General features: G+C 38.0%; 1 protein-coding gene across 8 annotated transcripts in view; it reads right to left on the bottom strand.

Moving 5' to 3' along the window:
- The window catches only part of ANKS1B (ankyrin repeat and sterile alpha motif domain containing 1B), a 448,571-nt gene that overhangs the window by 276,873 nt on the left and 149,762 nt on the right, over nucleotides 1-21,936 (bottom strand). For all 8 annotated transcript variants that reach the window (XM_063322734.1, XM_063322727.1, XM_063322733.1 and 5 more), the window contains one exon: nucleotides 11,247-11,383. In XM_063322734.1, the coding sequence (XP_063178804.1) occupies nucleotides 11,247-11,383 (137 nt within the window). The remainder of the gene's footprint in view (nucleotides 1-11,246; nucleotides 11,384-21,936) is intronic.

Genomic DNA, 21,936 nt, shown 5'->3' with positions numbered 1-21,936 from the left:
TAGGTGTTTTAGTTCCAGACTGAATCCCACCTCTAGCTCACATGTAGACACTCTGCATACCTTACTTCATTTGTTAGAATCCGGAGCCAAATTCCAGCCTTACTGGCAGAATGTGTAGCCAGAAATTAACAAGTCACTTACTGGAGTCTTGCACCTTGGTTTCCTGGATTGCATCTCTCAAAGCTACTCCTTGAGATCTCTCAAGGTAGGTGCTGAATAATTCTAAGACTATTTACTATATGCAATATCATAATAGCCAGGAAATGTAATCATGGGTCAAGGCTTTATAGCTGTGGAGACTGTACAAACACAAAAAACTCTGTCGCAAAGAGATGATGCTTCCTTTATTCTTTGTACCAAAGCCAGCTTTGTCCGTCATTAAATTACCTGTCTGCCTCATACTACTCAGAAAGTCTGCACACACTTAAACAACCCTTGTGAAAGTGTAGCCCACTTATGGCTTAACTTCACCCCAGTATGTATACTACATGACCACATGCAGATTTGTCCTGAAGTAGACTTCCTTTATCCATTACATTCATGTATTTAATTTACTTGTTATGTTTAATTTACTTGTTATGTGTATATAATCTCTTTAATGACCATTTACTTTAAAATGTTTCTTCATGGCTATTATTTCAGTTGTCATAATACCGACCTAGGAAACCTTAGACCATCCTGAAACAGCATACCAAATCAGGCTAATGAAGAAACCTCATCATCAACGCTAAAGCAAAAGTATATCAATAAAAATCTTTAAAGATATTGCAATAACAAGATTTAAATAACTTTCAAATCAGGTCTAATAAGAATATTTTCATGTTATGTCAGTAGCGAACGTATATCAATGAAAGATACCACTTTGAACACTGCAAAACAGGAAAGGCATCAAAATACACATACTGAATTGCTTTTCTATTAAAAAGACAAGTAAGGACTTACTTAATGCTCCCATGAATGGAAGTTGCATGCAAATTCTGTAATGCTACCATGACTTGCATGTAACACTAAGAGCACGCAAGGGACCATTCAAATATTTTTCACATGTAGCACATGTAGCAGAGGGATAAGGGCAAAATTCCTTCCTCAATTTAACGTCGAAATATTTCTCCAGCATCAAAGTAGTCTGCAATACAAACTTGTCACCGCCTCCTTTTATCTTTGGGATTTGTGTACATAGCGCCATCACAGTCTGTAAAGAATTAATTCTCACAATACTGCTCTGCACTATGGCAGAGCTATTAGCCCCATTTCAGAGATGCTGAACTAAGGTATAGAGCTCTGCCAAGGGACAGATGTGTGGCTCATTAAATCACTGAGAACCAATGAGCTCAAGGAAATTCTGCATTTGGCAAATACTGCCAAATTCCAGCTGCCCTACATAACGTAAAATGTTGCACCATACCATGCAGAAAATGTATGATAGAACCCACAGAACTGAACCCACATTCTCAAATTCTATTAGCACACAAAACACAGACTTACCAATGAAGGTGAGATGCTGTAGCCCCTTTTCCCAGGCACATCTCATATACATACACAGTATGAATGTAGCCATGTGGCTGCATATATCCCTCATTTTGGTACCTGCCCAGATGATTTCATTCTTATTCTCTGATCAACTCACTGCTACTCCAGAAATTTTCCCTTCTCCAGTTCCCTTCTTTCTCAAGATATCATTCTCTTTCTACTCACTCATCTTCCATTCCACCCCTTTCTTTTTCTCAGTTTTCTTCTATCTATTGCTATATTCCCTCCAAAACAACTTATTTTACTCTAAAACACCCTTCACAGTATCCTAATAGATTCCAGTTCTTCCTAGCTGTTTCCTCTTCATCTTCCAAAACTTGCTTCTCTGCGGTTCTATCATCAAGGTCTCTCAAATGAATTCCATAATGGTCCTATCTCCCACTGACTTTATCAGTCACTACATCCTTCTCATTGTCCTTCAGTGCATCCAATTTTAACCTGTCCTCCCATTCAAATACAACTTTCACATCACTTTTACGGTTGCTTAGTCTCTGTCCTCTTCCTCAACATCCCAACTTACCATCTTGTTTCTATCTTTGTCTCTTTTGCTCATGTACACTTACATAAAATCCTAAAACATTCATAATTCTCTTGGTACAATACAGCCTGTGAGAGGACAGGCTTCTTCACTTTGTCCTGTCCCCAGTACCTCAGTTTTGATTTGCAGAGTTCAACAGGCCTGACACATTCTCATCAGTCAATGCTGCTGCCAAGAGTTATTTGATTTATAGGATCTGAACTAAGATGATCAAGTAGCCTTGAAATTGCAAAAACTGGGGGTTACAAATGTCCTGGTTTGAGGTAGGACAGAAGCAATTTTCTTTTCAGTAATTTTACTTCCTTCTTGTCTGGGAAGGGAGAGAGAGATTAAAAGAGAGCATCTGTTGTTTGTTTAGTGGCCAGTCCAGCCTACACCACAACCATGATGGATCTGGGTTAGATTCATCTATGTCACCTAGAAGTGAAAGACTGCACCGAACTACTACTTGACTCCTGAATCAATTATCCTGTCAAACCTCAAAATACCATGTTAAACAAGCTGAAGACACACTGTCTTTTTAATAAGGTAATATCATTTCCTCTTTTTTCATTTCATAGAACCTTATCTTAAATTATAACTACAATTAAAAATAAAACATAGACAGTTTCAGCACCCATCTTGACATTCTTGTTTTTACTTCTCAACATCTTAATTTATTTTAAGAGCAGAAGGCAGAAATTACATAGTGGCTGGCAACAAATATATCTCAAGCAGCCACCACAGGGAGCTTAGAAGATCATGGGAATTTGAAAAGAAAAAAAAAAGTAGAACCTTTTCATTACTAAAAGTATAATGCATTTTAAAATTAAATTCATTTTTAATGGTGTCATTTCTGTTTGACTGACTTTTAATTTAGAGAAAGACACCTCTTGTATCCTGCGTGAGCAGCAAGTGCGTGCTTCTTTACAGTAATCCCATGGCCCATTAGCATACATTCATCATTTCACCGATAGTGACATACTCAAGGATGGCACAGACACGTCGGTCTTTCATGTAGCCTGTGGTTAGAAAGTCACGCAATGTGACTCTAGGTACCAAATACCCCTAGTTCTTTCTGTTCATGTGGTTCTGTTCTCCTCTGTGCATGTTATAGTAGCTCCTCCTTTAGGAGTCCTCCACTGGAGTATGTAACCAAAGGTCAGAGGGTTGCTGCCCCCTTCCATCTTCCACCTCTGGTTTTACCAGAGGTGACAAATCAGATTGGGAATCAAAAAGGGAAAGAATGGGTCTTCTCCCAGTTTCCTCTTTCCTTGACTTCTACTTTCATTTTAATTGCAACCATATTGCAGCTGTGGGTTGTGAGGTGTAGCGGTCCTGAGTGATAAAACTTTTGTAGTGCTTTCCCTCTTTGACAGATGTGATCAGATTTTGAAGACACATCATTACTCCTATCTTGGGAAAACATTGCTTGAAATGAGATCCAAATTGTGAGAGATAAATTTTATAAATAAGAGGAATGTCTTATTCCTCAGCTATAAGAAGTTTCCAACTTTCAAAGATTTTAAAAAAGTGTTATTTTCACTGAAACAGTTGGAAAATGGATGTAAACCCATTTTCTTCAAAAAAAGCACAGCTTCCAGCTGTTTCTAACTTCCCATTTTGACCTACAGATTGTGAAAATTGCTTATATCATTACATTTGTGTATTAAAAATTTTGAAGGGTTGAAGGGTCAAGGTGATGGCTGTTTTTTAAGTTGCATGCTACGGATAGCATGTGTGCAGACGTGGTGCATTTTCAGATGATGATAAAGGATTACTCAGTAATTAAGGTGCTCAAAACTGCCCAGTACTACACATAAACAAAGGACAATGCTACGAATCTGGTGAGATACCCATCAAAGCACAATAGGTAAGGCTTTAACCTTCCAGATTCTGAGTGTGTTACTGTTTCCAAGCATTACACATACTAGGGCTGGGCAATTGGCATGGATTGATTCACACCCCTACTATTAAATTAGCTTTCAGAGCAGGGTCTTCAAAGCAGAATTACCTACCAGGAATGGTCCTTGGCCCATTCAAATTCCCAGTCAGGCCTGACAGTGGATACTTCTGGAGCGAGAGAATTGTACAGGACCAGAACTATATCCAGGACTGCGTTAACAGTTCAACAGAGTAGATTACAACCTTCCAGAGCTCAGAAGGTTATTTTACTAGTGCAGATGTACATTCCTATCTTTCACTATCTGAACTATCTTCCAGTATCTGAACTATCTTTATGCTCAGTATTTCACCAATTTGGTCTATTGCAAGTTCAGATATGAAAAATTTTCAATTCTTCTGTATGATTTATGTTTGTATTGAATCAGGAAACACAACCTAGAGAATCTCTCCAGGTAAGCAACCAACTTCAACCAAGAAAACATATGCATGTAGAAGTGATATTCTAAAAACATGAAGAGTCCTGAGAGTAAAGAGTGTTCTGCTGCTTTAATTTATACTTGTGCTTTAGTATCCAGTTGAACTGCAATTAAATGCACTCACACATACTGTTTGCTGTTTTCATTAGTACTGTGTATTGGGTAGATGTGTTTATGTTTTCATATTATCTCAGCTCTAATTAAAATAATCTAAATAGAATTATGTTTCACAGTTACTTGTCAAAGGAGATTTTTTACAATGCATCTCTTTAATAATATTTTGGTTAATGTTGTTATTAAATAGTCACAGAGTATCCATTATGCTCTAAGGAATTTTTTTTTTTAAAACATCCTCCTCTGGAGCTGTTACATGTCTTCTACCCATTAATTCTGCAGTAATACAGGGGGGTGAGGGGGGAATCAGTCCTATGAGAAACTTCCAACCATAAACTTTTTTTGTAATTGGTACTCAGTGTTTCAAATAACAGAATTTCATAATGTCTGTCCTATTTTCAGTCACGCATAGATGAATTGCTAACCACATCTTAATGGCATTGGCAGTATCTCTTTTACTTGTTTTCTTTTTTTTAAGGGCTATTTAGGAGCCTTATTTATCTGTTTGTTTCTTTGTTTATTCATTTCAACATCATTAGAATTAGAAGGTCTCAAACTGTGTGCAGTAGATTTGCGTAGACACTTTAAAGATTTATAAAGAAAAATATATAGAGAGAGAATTTTATGAAATATATCTCCATACCTAGAATCAAGGTCACTGACTGCCATCAACTACCTTACAGTGCTTGCAGCCCTAATGGATATATCCAACCTTGGAAAGACTACGTAACGTAGGAGAAATCTCTAAAGCAGACACACTAATGATGGGAGCTAAATCTGCCTATCTGTGGACCATAGAATACGTCTTGATTTTAATGGGTTTGGGGAATGTTCAGAATCTTTCAAGTGCTCAGCACCTTTAAGAACATCATAAAATCATGCACTCAGGGGTGGCTTTTACCTTGGAGACGATGGGTTTGATCCTGCACAAAATCATAACTCTCGGTAAAATCTTTTTAAGTCTAATTTGCCTCTTGTGCTAAGCATGGACACCGTGAATGGTTGCACAGAAGTCCAGCACCAAAACATACCAGAAAAAGAGGAGTGCACCCAAACAGGAAGCAGATTGTGCCTGCGCAGTATTTCTCCATGGTGATTCTTCTGGTTACTCCCTGCCTGGCTGAGCGTGCCCTAACTTGGGCTGAGCACAGAAAGCAGTTCATAGGAAAAAAGAGGTCCTTACACCCCAGCTGTCCTGTGATCTCATTACAGAAGTGAGTGGTGAGAACTTATTACACAAGTGTGTTCTCCAGCCCTCCTTTTTATGATAAAATGTAACAAAGCAGATTATTTTTTTTTTTTGGTGCCGCAAAACAAGTGCAATGGATGCATCACTGAATTCTCATGCATTTGTGCGCTGGTGCAACAGCCTGCAGTGGGGATTTAACTGGTGTTCCCTAAGCTTGCAGAGACAGGTATGTGCCAACTCAAGCAAAGCGTAACAAGGGATGCATTTCATTTGGGAAGAACTACAGGTACTGCAGTAGGGTGCAGGCATACAGGGGGAGCTAGGGTTACTTCACCACAGGGAAAATAGCGCTACTAATCCACTTGAAAATCCTGTTTATGGAACTATTCGTTCTGAAAATCTATTTTCTGGAACTGTGATTGTCCAGAGCTGCCTCTAAGATGATTTTTTTGTTGTTTTTGTTTAAAGTAATTCCTGCACCTAACTGCAAAAAGGATGAGATATTATTTCCTCAAATGTAAATTACTATCACTATTTAGATCAATTAAAGAGGCTCTGGAGCACGTATGTTCTGTGTCTGGTCTGTCCATTCATGTCCAGGCTGCTATACGGGGTTGGAACATCATGGTCCCTGTCTTTCCCTATACCCAGATGAACTACATCTACATAGTTATGCCAGGCTCACTGCGCATGCACAAAATAGTTGTACATGAGGCACATCTGGTAGCCCAAACAAGTGCGAGAGGTCTATCAGAGGCTACAGATGTCCTGCAGGAATCCATTACTGCATGCAGAAAGATGAAACAATTTCTTTTGTCCTCTAAAGTTTAAACTATTATCTTCTATTATATTGCTAAATGTCTTAGAGGAATGATGAACCATAGATGGAATTGTAATTTTATTTAAAGGGATTAAAAAGGATAGATAGAAAAAACAATGACTAATGTAAAGACAGCACATCCAAACTCACAAGAAAAAAACACCCATATTATAATGAATAGATTATTGCAGATCTTAGCAATAAAACCAGCAAGAATGAGATGATGAAATTCCATTATGTCAGAAACACTGAAATTCTCTGTTCCTTGGTCTTTCTACCAGAATCTCTCTTTACATCACTGAAACAACACTCTTAGGTAGTTTGCTTATTCACATAAAATGGGGAAAATACTAATTTATGATAGATAAAATCCAAGCCACTTTTAAATAATCCACATTTAGACACAAAAAGCTGTGCTTACAGTTAGCCATATAACATATCTTATAAAGACAAGAAGAGAGTATGCAAAAGCTGGAGTACATTTAATAAGGAACGTAAAAGGTAAAAAGTCAGAATTCAATTTTATGGGAATAGGCCAATGACCCACTAGCAATAGAAACAGTCTCTTAGGAAAAAAGGTGCTCTTTCTCTCTCTATGAGTATAGTTTATTTGTTGAAATGCAGCTGAACAAACAAATAAGTTACAGTAAGGAAAAACTTATTAAATTGAGTGCCTAATGTGAAAAATACATGAAGCATCACACACAGCCCAATTTTGTTCAGGCTTCACCCAGATGGAGAGCTATAGGAATTGTGGTACAACAAGCTCAATTTTACTATAGATTTCTAAAATTCTGATACGGTAAGTTATATTTTATTATATATACTAGCATAACTAAGTTAAAATTGGAAGAGAGCCTAAATTTTAGTTAAGATGTTGACCTACTTGGTCTCCCACCACATGTCATTTTCCCCCCATGTGCTGTTAGTATACTTCAGAGGCCTACGTCTTGAACTTGAAACTGCATTACTTTCTCAAAATCATCATTAATCAGCAATTCATGAGTTAAAAACTTACTAAAACTTCTCTGGACAATCTGGAAAAAAATAACTGAGTGATTCAAAATCTGAACTAAAATCTGTTTGTTTCTTACCTGCATATACCTAACTTTTCAAACAAATCCTCTTTTTCAGAGGATGACCCTGTGAAAATTTGAAAACAAGAGGTGTATTTGCAAAATGCCAGATCACAGGTACAAGCGCCAGCTAAGGTGCACAGATAAAAGAGCACACAGATGCCTGAATTGCTGTTAAGAGTGCTAGCGTCAGGACTGGAAGCAGTAGAGGTGGGTGGCACTGTGGCACTGAACTTAATACTGCTTCTGAGATCTGAGCGAGTATCTCTCCTGAGTGCTGCACTGTGCCAGGAAAATACACCATTTCAGTTAAAATAGGCTTCAGCTTTAGTAATAGTATGCCGAGTTGAATAGTTGAGACATATCCAAAGAAAGTTTTAGATAGATTTTAGAAAGCAATGGGATCTTATAATGGATGAGTGGTAGGGTCACAACAAACTGCAGGTTTCTCACCTCAAAATTCATCCTAATTAATTGAAGAAAGGATACATTTCCAGAAAAGTGAGTGAAAGATTGGGGGAAAATAGAAATTCCCAGCCAGGTTTTGTGATGATGTGTTTTTATTATGAGAAGGGGAATAATTAGGGCCAGGTTAAGAGACAACTAGAAGGAAAAAGACAAAACAAGTTTTGAGTGCGTTCTGAGGAATCCCTTAACTGGGTCCATGACCCAGACCCCTTGGATCCACACTTTCTGTGTGAGATTGTTCCTGTCTCACACCTCCCAGCTGTGGTACTTTCACCCCACGGGCTGCCAGTGCAGCATCACAGCCGTCCTCCTCTTCAGGGACCCCACACAGCAGGTGCAGCTGACAGGGTTCCCCACCAGCTGCGTTTGGTATGTGAGTGTCTGGAACAGGAGAGAGGAGAAGCCACTGTGCTGTGCTAAACCTCACATTCATACAAATATCTTCAAAATCTGTCACGTGCTGAATCATGAATACGCGCTGCCATCATGCGACCTGACACGCAGTCTTAGAAAGAAAAGGCCAAAGGAAACAGGAGGCAGAATGACCCCCACTTCTGCCTTCAAACCCAGCTCACCGGGTTTTTCTTTTCTACTCGCTGCCACCATGTGCCCTCACCAGACAGGTGGGAGGAAGGAATCTTTGGTCCCCTCTGCTGCTGCTTACACAGAAACACAGTGAGTGTTTCTCCTCACCGCGGGTAAACTGTCATATGCACAATCCTCCAGGAAAGATAAGTCAGTCTATAAATGAAAATAACAATATGAGTTGGAAGGCCAGACTTCCCTGTCAGCTTCATCCATGCTAGTGCAAAACTAGCTGCTGAAGAGTTTCCCATTCTGCCTTTCACTGGCACCTTCCTGTGCAGGATGCATAAGATATATGAAAAGGGGAAAGGAGTGACAGTTGGTTTGGAAATTTATACAATCTCTGGTTTAGATCTGTTTAAAATCTTTTATTCGCTAGAAAAGTGCAAAGAGGCCCTGGCAGATGACAGAAAATTAATTATTTTGCATGCATTGTGTAACACTATTCATTAGTTTTACATGAGTGGTGAGAGGTCAGTCAAGAATAGAATCCTATTGTGTTAACCTTCAAAGAGCTTGCCATGTAATTGAATGCAGCAGGCATAGAATAAAGGAATTAAATATGCAGGCAGAATTAACACTAATGGTTTGCAAACACCACATTGCAAATATCTAAACTTCTTTGTCTAAATTCTTGGGTTGAGATCTTGGGGGGAGGTGATTATGTAAGCAACAAAAACAAAGGAAAGGAAGAATACTGAAGATATGTGCATAAAACACATGCAGAAAGGAGAAGCATAATGGGATCTGAATGCTATAGTGTATCCAACTTCTTGCGTATTAGCGCACAGATTTACAACATACGTTAAGCGCTAGCCTACATGTGCCTTTCTGCTATTGTTTTCTGCATAGGAAGTATGCCACATGTAGGGCCACATGAGAGATATTTTACCAAACATGATAAAGTTCTGACCATATATATTGCACAGCTAACTTTTGTTCTGCAGAATGATGAGAATACTGGGAGTCAGTAAATGGTATGATTTAAATTTGAAAATAGCTCCCCAGAATCTGCTGAATCCATTCAGAGCTAACTAGCAGAAGAACATCACCATTCAGTGTTCTGGGTCCATCTGTTGGCAATATCATGATGGAAACAGCTTTTTAAATGCTATTTTCAATAAGCTATCACACAACAGCTTGTTCCAACAATATTCCAATACCTTTCTGTTTGCTTGCCGCCTACTATAAAAAACAGCTTAGAGAGAAGAAGGCATTTCAGTACTATACTGATGTAAGGTGGGAGGGACAGAGAGACTACAGGAACAAGAAAAAAGGAGAAATAACTATAAAAACAGAAAAGGAGAAGAAGCTGTTATTTTAGACCCCCTGCAATCTAGATTTAAACCAGGATGTGGAACCCATACTACCGTAGTGTCAGAGGGATGGTCTGCAGCAGCTAGTCATCAGAATTTTTGTATATTGACAGTGTTGGCCATAGGAAACCAATGGCTCCTAGAGAGAAATGGCAGGTGCACCTAGTAATTACCTTTAATTCTGCAGGACCTTTTGAACTGCGTGCTCCAATGAGTACTGAAAGAAAGATCCACCTCTGTCACTGTAACACGCTCACTTGTGTGGCACCAAAGCAATCTGTTCTAATTCTTACCAAAATATAATATATCCATCGGCTTACTTCTCAAGTAAAATAAATGCCAGCAACATACTGATGATACAAAGCCTGCATCCACTAGCGTCAAAGTGGCTCAGTTGCAGAGATCAGCTCAGCAATGAAGAACAGATGGCTGCATTTGAACCCAGTAATTGGCAGGAGAACAATAGAAGTTCTTTTGGTTCACACCAAAAAAAGTTTCACAATTAGTCAATTCAGCATGTAGTTGTCACAGCTAGCTTTGACACACCTAATGTCGCACCTTTTTAAGCGGGGAACTGGATAATCCCCTGAAGTATCTTCTGACCTATGTTATGCTATGATCCTAGGATTCTAAAATAAACTGATGCTGATTACCTCTATACTACTGAATCAAATTCTAAGACTTATTTATTTAAAATATTTTATTTTAAATGGCCACACTCCTTAAAGAATTAAAAGGAGCACTCAAGTCTTCCACTCGTTAAGCATCTTGTTTGCCAAACACTACTAGAAATACATATAGTTAGGAAGGATGAAAGTCAAGAAGCAATATTTTATGAGTAGGTAAACTAAAGAACATGTGAAACATTATGGGATCATGTAAATGGAGATACAAAAATGGGAAGGTAAAGCTGAAAAAGCAGCAGGGAATTAATACTGATAAAAGCAGAACACAAACTTGGAAAAAACCTAACAGTTAATAAAAATACAAAGTATTACATTCATCATTAACGCTATAAGAAAAATGTGCTGATATCTCTCTGTACATTGTTGGGCTCTTTCAAAAAATATTCTTTCTTCTTCTGCTATCAAGATTGCTTCCTAAGTCCAGAAAACATTTTATCTTCTGTTTACCTGTCTTTGACCTATTCATATACGTACAGTGACACATACCCTTAGAATAAATGCATCATAGTCTGCTTTTAAAATAAAAGCACAACTAATAAGAGCATGCTTATGGTGATCACCTACCTGAGGACGTATAACTTTCACTATGTTTTTAAGTGCAGTGTCTGGTGATGGAGGAGAGCAGTCAGGTGTTGGGCCTGTAGAGCTGTTTCTATGGTTACCAGATCCCGGTGCGGTAATTGCTACCTGAGGTGCATTATCTGTGAATAAAAATAGCATTTATGTGAACTTACAAATACTTCATACATTTTAAAATAAAAAATTATTTTGAAAACAGAACGCTACTCAGAACACTATTTCAACTTACAAAAGCTGTTATAATTTAAGTGTATTTGGCAAGAAATACACTGTATATCTACACTTATTTTGTCAGATCATACATTCATTCTAAGTCAAGAAGTCAAGGCAGGATATAGCACTCTCTTAATACCTAAATAAAATAAGGCACAAAGCAAACACAAGTATTTTACTTTTGTTACCCGGAATTACCGATTGTGAATCAATGTACTATCACTGTAACAGGGGTGACTTAAAAGGGAGCTTTCTAATGCAACTCATATCTACCCTGGAAAATTCTAACACAGAAAACCCATTTCAATAAGTTATATAGACACATACTCAACTTAAAGCATGCTAATATCCACCAGCAACAACTGGTTGGTGGTGGACACTGGACACTATATGCAATGTAATGGATCAGCAAGGATTAATTGCACAAAAACGTACTCAACTCTGATGAAATTTCCATCCTCCATCAAGCTCTGCACTGCAGTAGCTACCTTTCTAGCAGTATCTATCTCAGCTAGATAACCTACAGCTGGCTTAAAAATGTCTACATACCTGCAGGTACACGAGAAACTGCTGTTCAGACATATTTTGTGATGCTGTTACCATTTTATGGCAACGTGAAAGACCATCAAAGAGACTTAAAATTTCATTCTTACCTTCTCTAAATGTTCTTAACGCTGTTTGAACAATGTAGAGTAAAATAGTGAAAATCAGGTCAGAGGATAGAAGGGACTATGAAATAAGGCACAGCTTCCCAGCTGTGACTGTAATCAAGCACCAGAATGCCTTTGCAGGAGGCCAAAAGCTCCACATTACTTCATGTCTTTTGAATTGTATTATTAAATAAATGCTTTAGTTCAGATCCTGGGGAAAATGCAATTGCCTGTGCATGGTTATGGTTGTCTTTACAGTGTGGGTCACAAAGACATGTGCTCCATGTTCCTAAATGTGCTATAACACCTGCAGCTCTGCATTATGACAATGATTACATTCAAATCTCATGTCTGTGGGCCTCAACTAACAGCCCACAGAGCTCAAAGAAGAAAGCCTATTTATTTGTAACTGAGGTAGATCTCCAATACGTGCTTTCGTTCTGTGGGCAAATCCACTCTAGAAAAACCCAAACTCCAAATAAACAAAAGCAGTTCCGGTGCTGTAAGATGGAGAATTTTTGCCTAACCAACTTCTGCAGGAGCACACATAAGCCCCTCCATCTACAAAAGTTGCAAATGCCTCCGTGAAAGCAATAAGAGAAGCTTCTCCCTCTCAGTCCTACTGACCTGAAAGAATTCTTGGAAGTGTAACAGAGATATATCAAAGGGACGGAAATATCCATTTACATTAACGTAGCCAACATAGGACAAAGTGGAATAGTTGCAAGAATGTAAACTTCAGGGCCTTTCCAACTTAGATACTTTCATAGCAAGGATGTTTCTAAGAAATACTCCCGGCAGAAACACTACATATCTGGATGAGGTCTTGAAGTTTCTAGCAAAATACAGACCAAAACCTGTTCTTCTAAAGGAAATATCAGGCTGGAATGTTTCAGCAATACTGTTACACTTAACGAAAACGTACATGAAAGTTCAGGTGGCAGTTTGGTAGACATCCAAAACAGAGACATCCTGTAGATAACACCAGAAGTTAACTGACTTCTGACAGAGTGAACCCTCCCTGTCACAGAAACAGACAATTCGAACTTTGTTGAAAAGTATCTGATCAAAACTGACAGTCTTTTAGGTACGCAGTCTTAACACATGGAAGGGCTCTTCCTAAATCATTTAAAGTGTGCACAGAAATCTTCCATCTGAATTAATTTCATTCAGAAAGTACACATGTGTGTTAACGTGAACAATCAAACAAATTCTAAGGCTTAGAAAGGAACAAGGTGAATCGTCATAATAACATCCCTGACACAGAAGAACTTGGATGGCATTCCAGAAAGCCTTAAGTCTCTCTTATGCTTTCCTGTCTGACCTGGGATCTAACTCAGAAACTCTCTACATGCAGCATGTGAACGAGTATCCTGTGATTTGACAGCCTAGCTCATCAAAATAGGGAGAGGGATTGACAAGAAGACACCCCATCAAGGCCTTGCCATACTCTTTGGAAATCTCATAGTGAGGATGAAGCTAAATATGAGTGTTAGGAGCATCTTAACTGAGGTGAAAGTCTCGTCCTCTTTTGCTCCAGAATATGAAATATCATCTTTCACTCTGTGGACACACTCATCAATGGATAATTATCAACAAACCTCTCTGACTGAGGAACCGGAGACTTGCTTTGAGGGAGCCCTACACTGTGTTTGTGGAGACACCAAACAAGGGCCTGTTCTGCTGCCGGGACATGTGGTAATACAGGCACCACCTAGGAAGCTAAGAAATAACTTCTAGAGTGAGAAGTGTTCCACGCGAGTCTAGTTAAGTGTACTTAGTGCACTTCTTTACTTACTACTGTGAGAAACAAACAGAATGATTGTCTCTGACAAACAGCTAAACCTATAAAGAACACAAACTCCCCAATACTACAGCAGTCCCTGAGTTTCTGTCACCATTCTTTTCCTGTGAAGCCTGTGTGGCTGTGCTTAAGCCCAGCTGCCCTTTAGCTGTTCAGCACATGAAAGCCTTGCAAGTGAAAGCAGCAAGTCTTGCAGATGCGGAAGTATCTCAAAGATGCATCACTCAACGCACAGATAGTTAGAAATACAGATTGGTGCTGATCGTAATGAATACAGCTTTCTGCCCACCATTTCATCTTGTTTCAAGGCCTTGGGAATGGCCACCTCAGCTTAATTTACTCACACTTTAAACATCAGAAGGGGTTAACAGAGGGGTCAAGTTATATGAGCAAGATTTTGGTCTTTCCACAGGAAAGAATTCTTGTGGACCCTGTTCAATGAGAGGTCACTGAAGACTGGGGTTTGCCCCTAGATACAGTGCCACCTGGGAGTGACATTCCTGGAATGAAAATTTGTTGGAAGACATTTATGAGGGGAGGCAGGGCTGTTATACGCCCCACTAGATAGGGCTGAGAACAACTTCTCCAGCTACAGTGGGTGCATACAGCTATAACCAGTTCAGGAACATACATAATAGGCAGCAATCTCCCCCCAAAAAAGAGTAGTTACAGTCTTTCCTTACAAGCAAAATAAAGTGGTAACACAAAAAAGGATCATGCTTTTAGAATCCAAAAATAAAGCTTTGCAAAAAAAATCCAAATCATTTTTGAAATAAACATCCCAGAAAAAAAATCCAACTGCTCAATATTTCATGCCTTCACTGCTTTCTCAAGGGAATGAAGTGTCTGACATGTAATGGTTTCTTGTAAACAATTTCTTTATTGTGGACAGCTGTTTATTTTCACAGTAGGATCTTTCCATTAGGCCACCAATAATGATTTACTACCTGGGTCTGCTCCATCAGGGAGAGAATATCACCATCAAATCAGTTCCTGCAACCAATTTGGGCAACTTCTCTGTTTATGTATACAGTACTCACAGTTTCATTAAGAATAGATCTGAATATATTTTCTTTTGTAATTAAATGATATAATAATTATGTTTTCATTTTCTTTTCTCTTTCTTTGGTAACAAAACTAAAGCAAACATTTTTTTTTCCCTTTAGGTAACCATAATGGTAATACTCTAAGTTTCAGTGGAACATTTCATGGCAAAAAGAACTTGGAAACTTGAGAACCTACCAAATTCACCTGGAAAAATTAGCTCCCGTGCTGAGTTTCTGATAGGTGCTATAGATGGGGCCAACAGGGAAGTATTTATGTCTGTCATTCTTTTCTAGATCCTGGCTCAGATTGCAATAAACTAAGAGATGTTTGTCTACAAGTCAGATAACATCGGGCTCCTGGGATTATGTGGCTGTTAAAAATTACTGAACTGCAGCATGCTTTAACAATATTCCTTCCTGCCTCCATCATACACGAGAAAATGTCACAAGGATTATGTAACTGGAGCTTATTCTGATTCTTAAAAATGGTTACCGAGGACTTTCCATCCTCCATTTCTTTTGTTTCAGGGCAAAGGAAATAGAATAGGATAGAATAAAGAAAATATACTATGTTATATCTTCTATGTCCAGAACAACCAGAATAATTTTTTTAAAGGTTAGATAAACTCAGGTTTTGGATTAACTGGACTCATCTAGTGTGGGCTATAAAAACAGCTATGCTAATTACATGCTGGCAAGTCTTAATAATTTGCTTTGTTGGTTGATTGATTGGCTTAGCATACGAGGTTTTAAAGGACAGAAAGTGTTATGATCACATTTACCATTAACTATGTTATGGACATACGAAAAAAGATGGTGATCCTTAAATTTCTCACAGGATTAGACAGATTTCCACACCTCAAATCTTAAAATTCTATTTCATAGAATCATAGAATGGTTTGGTTGGAAGGGACCTTAAAGATCATCTAGTTCCAACCCCCCTGTCATGGGCAGGGACACCTCCCACTAGACCAGGCTGCTCAAAGCCCCTTGCAGTCTGGGCTTGAACACTTCCAGGGAAGGGGCATCCAACACCTCTCTGGGGAACCTGTTCCAGTGTCTCACCACCCTTATCGTAAAGAACTTCTTCCTAATATCTAATCTACATCTCCCCTCTTTCAGTTTAAGTACTTTACCCCTCGTCCTGTCGCTACATTCCCTCATAAAGGGTCCCTCCCGATCTCTCCTGTAGGCCCCCTTCAGCTACTGGAGGGCTGCTATAAGGTCTCCTCGGAGCCTTCTCTTCTCCAACTCTCTCAGCCTGCTCTCACAGCAGAGGTGCTCCAGCCCTCTGATCATCTTCGTGGCCCTCCTCCGGACTCGATCCAACATGTCCATGTCCTTGCTGTGCTGAGGACTCCAAAGCTGGACGCAATACTCCAGATGGGGTCTCATGAGAGCAGAGTAGAGGGGGAGAATCACCTCCCTCCATCTGCTGGCCATGTTTCTTTTGATGCAGCCCAGGATGCAGTTTCCTTTCTGGGCTGCGAGCTCAAATTGCTGGCTCATGTTGAGCTTCCCATCCACCGACACCCCGAAGTCCTTACTACTTTTCCCAATTTTTGAAGTATTTACAGACTCAGTATTTACAGCAATGGTCACACTAGTGCTTCATACAACTTGCCTGTGCTTATTAGTCTTTTTCTTATGTATCAAAAGACTGTAATTACAAATGATTACATCATTGCTTGGAAGTTGAGGGTCAGGTTGTTGCTACCATCATTTTAAAAAAATCTTTTTACTCTCGAGTCACACAAGCATTGTTTAAATTAGAGTTACACACTTTGATTAGGGACAGGTGGCTTCATTTTAGTTACACTAAAACTATTAGTATTGAATCAAGTCCAGAAATCCAGATGAGCTTTTTACTGGTCTATTCCAGTTATTCCATATTTCACCAACAGTTATTTCATACATCCTTACAGGAAAATGATAAAAAGAAATTGAATGGCATTGAACAAGAAGTAATTCACATCATTGCTTTTTTGAAATTCATGAATTTAAAAGTTTTAAGTCATTTAATATGGGAAATGTTTATTTTTTACAGCACCTTTTTATGAGAACATTAAGGGAGGAAGGAAGCAGGAAGACAAACACCGCAAAATCTATTTTTCACCACATTGTCATATATAATGCAATTGTGAAAAAAGATGCTTTTTGATCTTAGTGTTCAGCTTTATTTATTATCCAGTTCCATAATACTGAAACCTAATTAATATAAGCATACAATTATCTTGTTCATAAAAATGTTTAACTGTGAATGTAGACTAACCTCATGTCTCACACAAAAGAGAATTAACATCATAACCAATCCTTTCATAGGAAGAACAGTTGGTCTACTATCACTGACATTATAAGTACTCAGTGATTCATTTGCAATGCAGTCTTTCAGTACAAAAAGAATTCCTGAATAAAATGAAAACTACATTATGTAATGTGTTATATATGTCTATCTAACAGGACTGATTTTTGGAACCAAAATTCAGGGCCTAAAGTTAAACTTCTGTATTCATATGCTAGTAACTAAATTGCTTTCCAAAGAAATTGCATTAATTTGTTCTCAATGTCTTGAGCGATTCAGAAACGGATCTTCAGATTTGCAAGGTGGGTTTCTTGCAAATATAGCTACATTTCAGTGAGCATGCTAAACTCTTCTTTAAGTCAATGAAAGCCAATTAAAACAGTATTAGTTAGAATTTAGAATACATTCTGTATTTAGATATATTATACTGAAGAAATATTAGGTCAGAGGAACAAGCCCTAAACTTCATTGATTATACTAAGGTATTCATTAGCTTTAAACAAAGTCTATATAGCTAGCTCAGACACTTCTATTGCAGACAAACAGGGCAAGATTCAACTGGCAAAGCATGGTTAGCTAATGCCATCTCAGTGGTCCAAGGGAATTCGAGGCACCTGCAAGATGGTGCAGGAACTGTGGAATTTCAATGCCCAAGCATTAGCTTGGGACACTCAAAAGCATTTCAAATGTCAGTGTTAACTCTTTCTAAGGCAGAGCAAGGAGAATCACCCCATTACACTAAAACATTCCCATAGACAGATTTCAGTGCAAGTCTTAAAACAATATATCTGAACATTTTCTATGAAACCAGCACTACGTAGGTTAAGTCCCTTCATCGTGGGTTAATCCAGGCTGCTGGACTCCACCAGCAGTAAACTTACAAGGCAGGAGCCCATGCCAACAAGTACGAAGATACTAACAATGACCCATAACTGAGCAAAGTAGGTCACAAAACAGCAGGAATTGCCCTGATTTGATACAAAGCTACCATGTATAAGATTTCTTGGACAGCACACGTAATAAAAACGTGATGTCTCCTGTAAGTGGTGGACCCATTCTAAACATTCACTGAAATTTTATGCAGTAAATTAAGTCAAGCTGCAGTTCATACAGAAATCAAGGTAAAAATTAGAAAATCTCCTATTTTGTCAGGCAGATAACAAAAATGCACGTTATATAGTAGCCCCAATTGAGAGACTAGGCAATTATACACAGTATAGGACTCAGCTTTTAAAATTGTTCTAACTTGCCTGAATCCCCAGAGCAAATCTTCTCTCCTACATGACTATTCAACATGGCATAAATCTAGGAACTACAGACAAGGACAATCATGTATTTCAGGATTTCAAGGAATGAACATTACAAGAGACATTTCAAAAGAGCAGATGGAATACTGAATAATGGAATCAGTAGGTAGCTACACTGGATACATAGAGAGAACAGTTGGACTAAACTGTTTGAATTTGCTCTTTTGAATTTGTTTTGTTTCCCACACACTTAAACCTGAATAACCATTGTTCCGAGTAGGACTGTAAATATATATCTGCAACTGTCTTGTTGAAAGCACTTGAAGCTGTAACTGGCCCAATCTTGGATGTAGCAGCTATTTCAGGATTGTGTTTGGAATTAATTACCAGTGAAGTGCATTCCAGTGGCAGCAGGGGGTCTGCTTAGTTGTTTCTGCATCATCCACAAGAGTTGGGTATGACTATTATCAACTTTTTATTTCCTCTAATCACCCACCTGCACAAATAGACTTTGGAACTGCTTCAAGCTTGCATAACCCTTGTAATACCAGGCAACTGTCTGGAAAAACATCTCTCATTAAGTGCTAATGAGAGATGATGGGTGATTTCCACCATTTCCTGAGTAACCTTTTGAGACTGCCTCTGCAAGCTGTTGATGTCTAATTGAACATTCAAAAACAATGCCATATAGTTGGGGTTTTTTTTTGTGAAATGGGGTTTTTGTTGGCTTTTCCATTTTTAAAAGGTTTGTAGTGAAATGACTGCACTTGCCTATGACAGATATTTCATAGATTTCTACATTTGGCTTGTCTCAACATGTAGTCATCATGTTTCTGGGAGTTCAAAGAAAAGCACGGGGTGTAGTTAACAGGTGCCAAAATATTTTTGTTTATTTATTTCAGTCATTCACTAAAAACAGGAATGCCTAGTAGTCTTATAAAACAAAACAGCCTCCAAAAAAAATTATACACATTGGGGGTGTTTGTGCTTATTTTTAAATTTAACTCATCAGTGAGAGACCACTGAATGCTATCATATGCATGCCTTCGTATTTCACAAGGTCTCTCCTGTAATCCATAGAGAATAACCAAACTGCTGTGCAGAGACAGTATTCTACTATTGCAAATGCAATAGATTATTAGGCTACATTTTCAAATTATCTCAGAATATAAACTGCAAAAGGTGATGAGACTAAGTGCTCTCAAGCCATTTAAATAATACCGATGATAGCCATACTCCCTGGGGATCAAACACAGAATTCAAGGAATCTTAAAAGTCTCTGCTGTTAATTTTAAAAGCAATATGGAAACATCCGTACCAGAGTAGACCAGCTATCTTGTCCAATAAGTTTCCCTGATAATGTCCAAATGATTTGAGAAAAATAAAGGAAATACTGTGGATAATTTTGGAACAACACAATCCAGTTTCCAACCATTAACAGCTAATTTGTGGCACTACAGCACTAGAGCTTTTAGTAACTAAAATTAAATCACTTGATTGTATTTTTTAATTTCCAAAAACTCTTTTTTGATAATTAACGCCCCAAAACTATTTTGCTATATATTGCTTTACATATTTTTATTCATACTTAGCATTTTCTTCTGAAAAATACTCAAATTCTACCCATTTTATTAATATTCCCGCATTAATTTATTTTCTATCTGCTGAAATTTAGATGAAATTATGTTATAACAGTATTATGTATTTATGCGTTATTAACCTTACCTTCTGACTGACAAAGTGGGATTTACGTAGCTTCTGCTCTGAGTGGTCAGAATCTTCTATACACTTCAGCATATTTCATTTAGTTACTATCGAAGTGTGCAGCTTGCCTCAGCGGTTTTCTCTTCTTGTTTCGGTTTTAGATTCTCTAAGATCCACAAGCTAGCTTTGCGGATTTCTTAAAATTCTTCCTATTAAATGTTCCAAATAATGCAACCTGCTACATTTCTTATAGGGACCACAGATACCGAGTTTGGATAGATTCTTGGAATTTTTGAGAGCTGCAGTTAACTATCTAAAGGAATGATAAAGACTGCACAAAACTTTACATATATTAAAGAGGTATGCTATTTGTATTTGTTATTGATAGCAAATGAATAAATCAAAATTTCTAGACCATGCAGCTTTGGCCCATTTGTTGGACATAGAGCCAAATCAGTATATTCAGACAAGAAGGAATATTCCAACACAGTGAGGCAGAAAAAAAGTTGCTGATCCCATCCAACCACTAATATCAAAAGAGAGATCATAATTAAGTGAAAGTATGCTTTTTTTTGCCGAGTTTTATGGCTTAGAACTATTCAGCGTTCCTTAACTTAAACTCTTAAACTTCAATAAAGAATTACAATTAAATTACACTGGAATACAGGTAAGAATTTAGCCAAAACATAAAGGCAGGATTCACAGAATTCCCATCACTTTTACCACCAACAACTTCATATTGCAAATATCATTATTCCATTAGAATATGAGTCACAAATTTATTCCACATTGTGTTTATCAGGCTGATATCTAGCAGCTGGACAATAATTTATAAAACGTGTTGCTTTTTGTTTGCAAGGGCTTCGCAAGGCATTTAACACTTTTCTTAAATTTATCACTGGCAAATCCCTGTTTAAGTTATTACAGGTTGGATGACAAAAACTCTGAAAGACAACCTACATAACTGTACTTTCGGCAAATTCTACTTACACAATATTCACAGAAAGTTTTTATATTTTTTCATCATGATGTAAGACAGAAATGGATGTCAAAATAATGGAAATGTTCTTGGAGAAAAATTTAGTTTCAATCCTAGCACTACTGGCAAGAAACTCGTTTTAATTGTGCTATATTATTTAAGTATCTTCCAGCAGCGAGGGAATGATATCTGAAAGGAAAAGGACATGGAGTGAACAGCTGGAGCTAGAGTGGAAAGAATATTTTTACTAGCAGCTGTTTTTAATATCCTCATCCAGAACAGATACTACTGCGTGCTATGATACTTTAGAAAGATATTACAGAAAGAACATAGAAAGATTAATACACCCTGCCCTAGATCAAAAAATACGAGGTGGTCCTTCTGAAGACTTTTCTTGCTTTCTGAAAACAATAAAGCAACAGAGTGTGAAAATATTCTGTCGTATCGGTTCTTCCAAATCTGCAGTATTTGAAGGCATATCAGAAAAAAAAAAAGAAAAGACTAGTTTGATATCCTGTCGCAGTAGAAAATTATTCTATCATTAGCTGCTAGTAAGGATATGCTGCATCTATATGTTTGTTGATTGGCAATACAAACCCACTGCCATCCTATTTTGACATATAGTAAAATCCCACATCTCTTGCACACTTCAAATTTCCTTTCGAGGTGGCACAAAAATGAAAATGGTATAAAAAGAACAAAAATGAAATCTCTGTAAAGTAATAGAAGG

The sequence above is a fragment of the Chroicocephalus ridibundus genome, chromosome 1 (genome assembly GCF_963924245.1).
Source record: "Chroicocephalus ridibundus chromosome 1, bChrRid1.1, whole genome shotgun sequence".
Lineage (NCBI taxonomy): Eukaryota > Metazoa > Chordata > Aves > Charadriiformes > Laridae > Chroicocephalus > Chroicocephalus ridibundus.
Note: the sequence above shows the minus strand (reverse complement) of the source record. Positions and strands in the feature narration are given on the sequence as shown.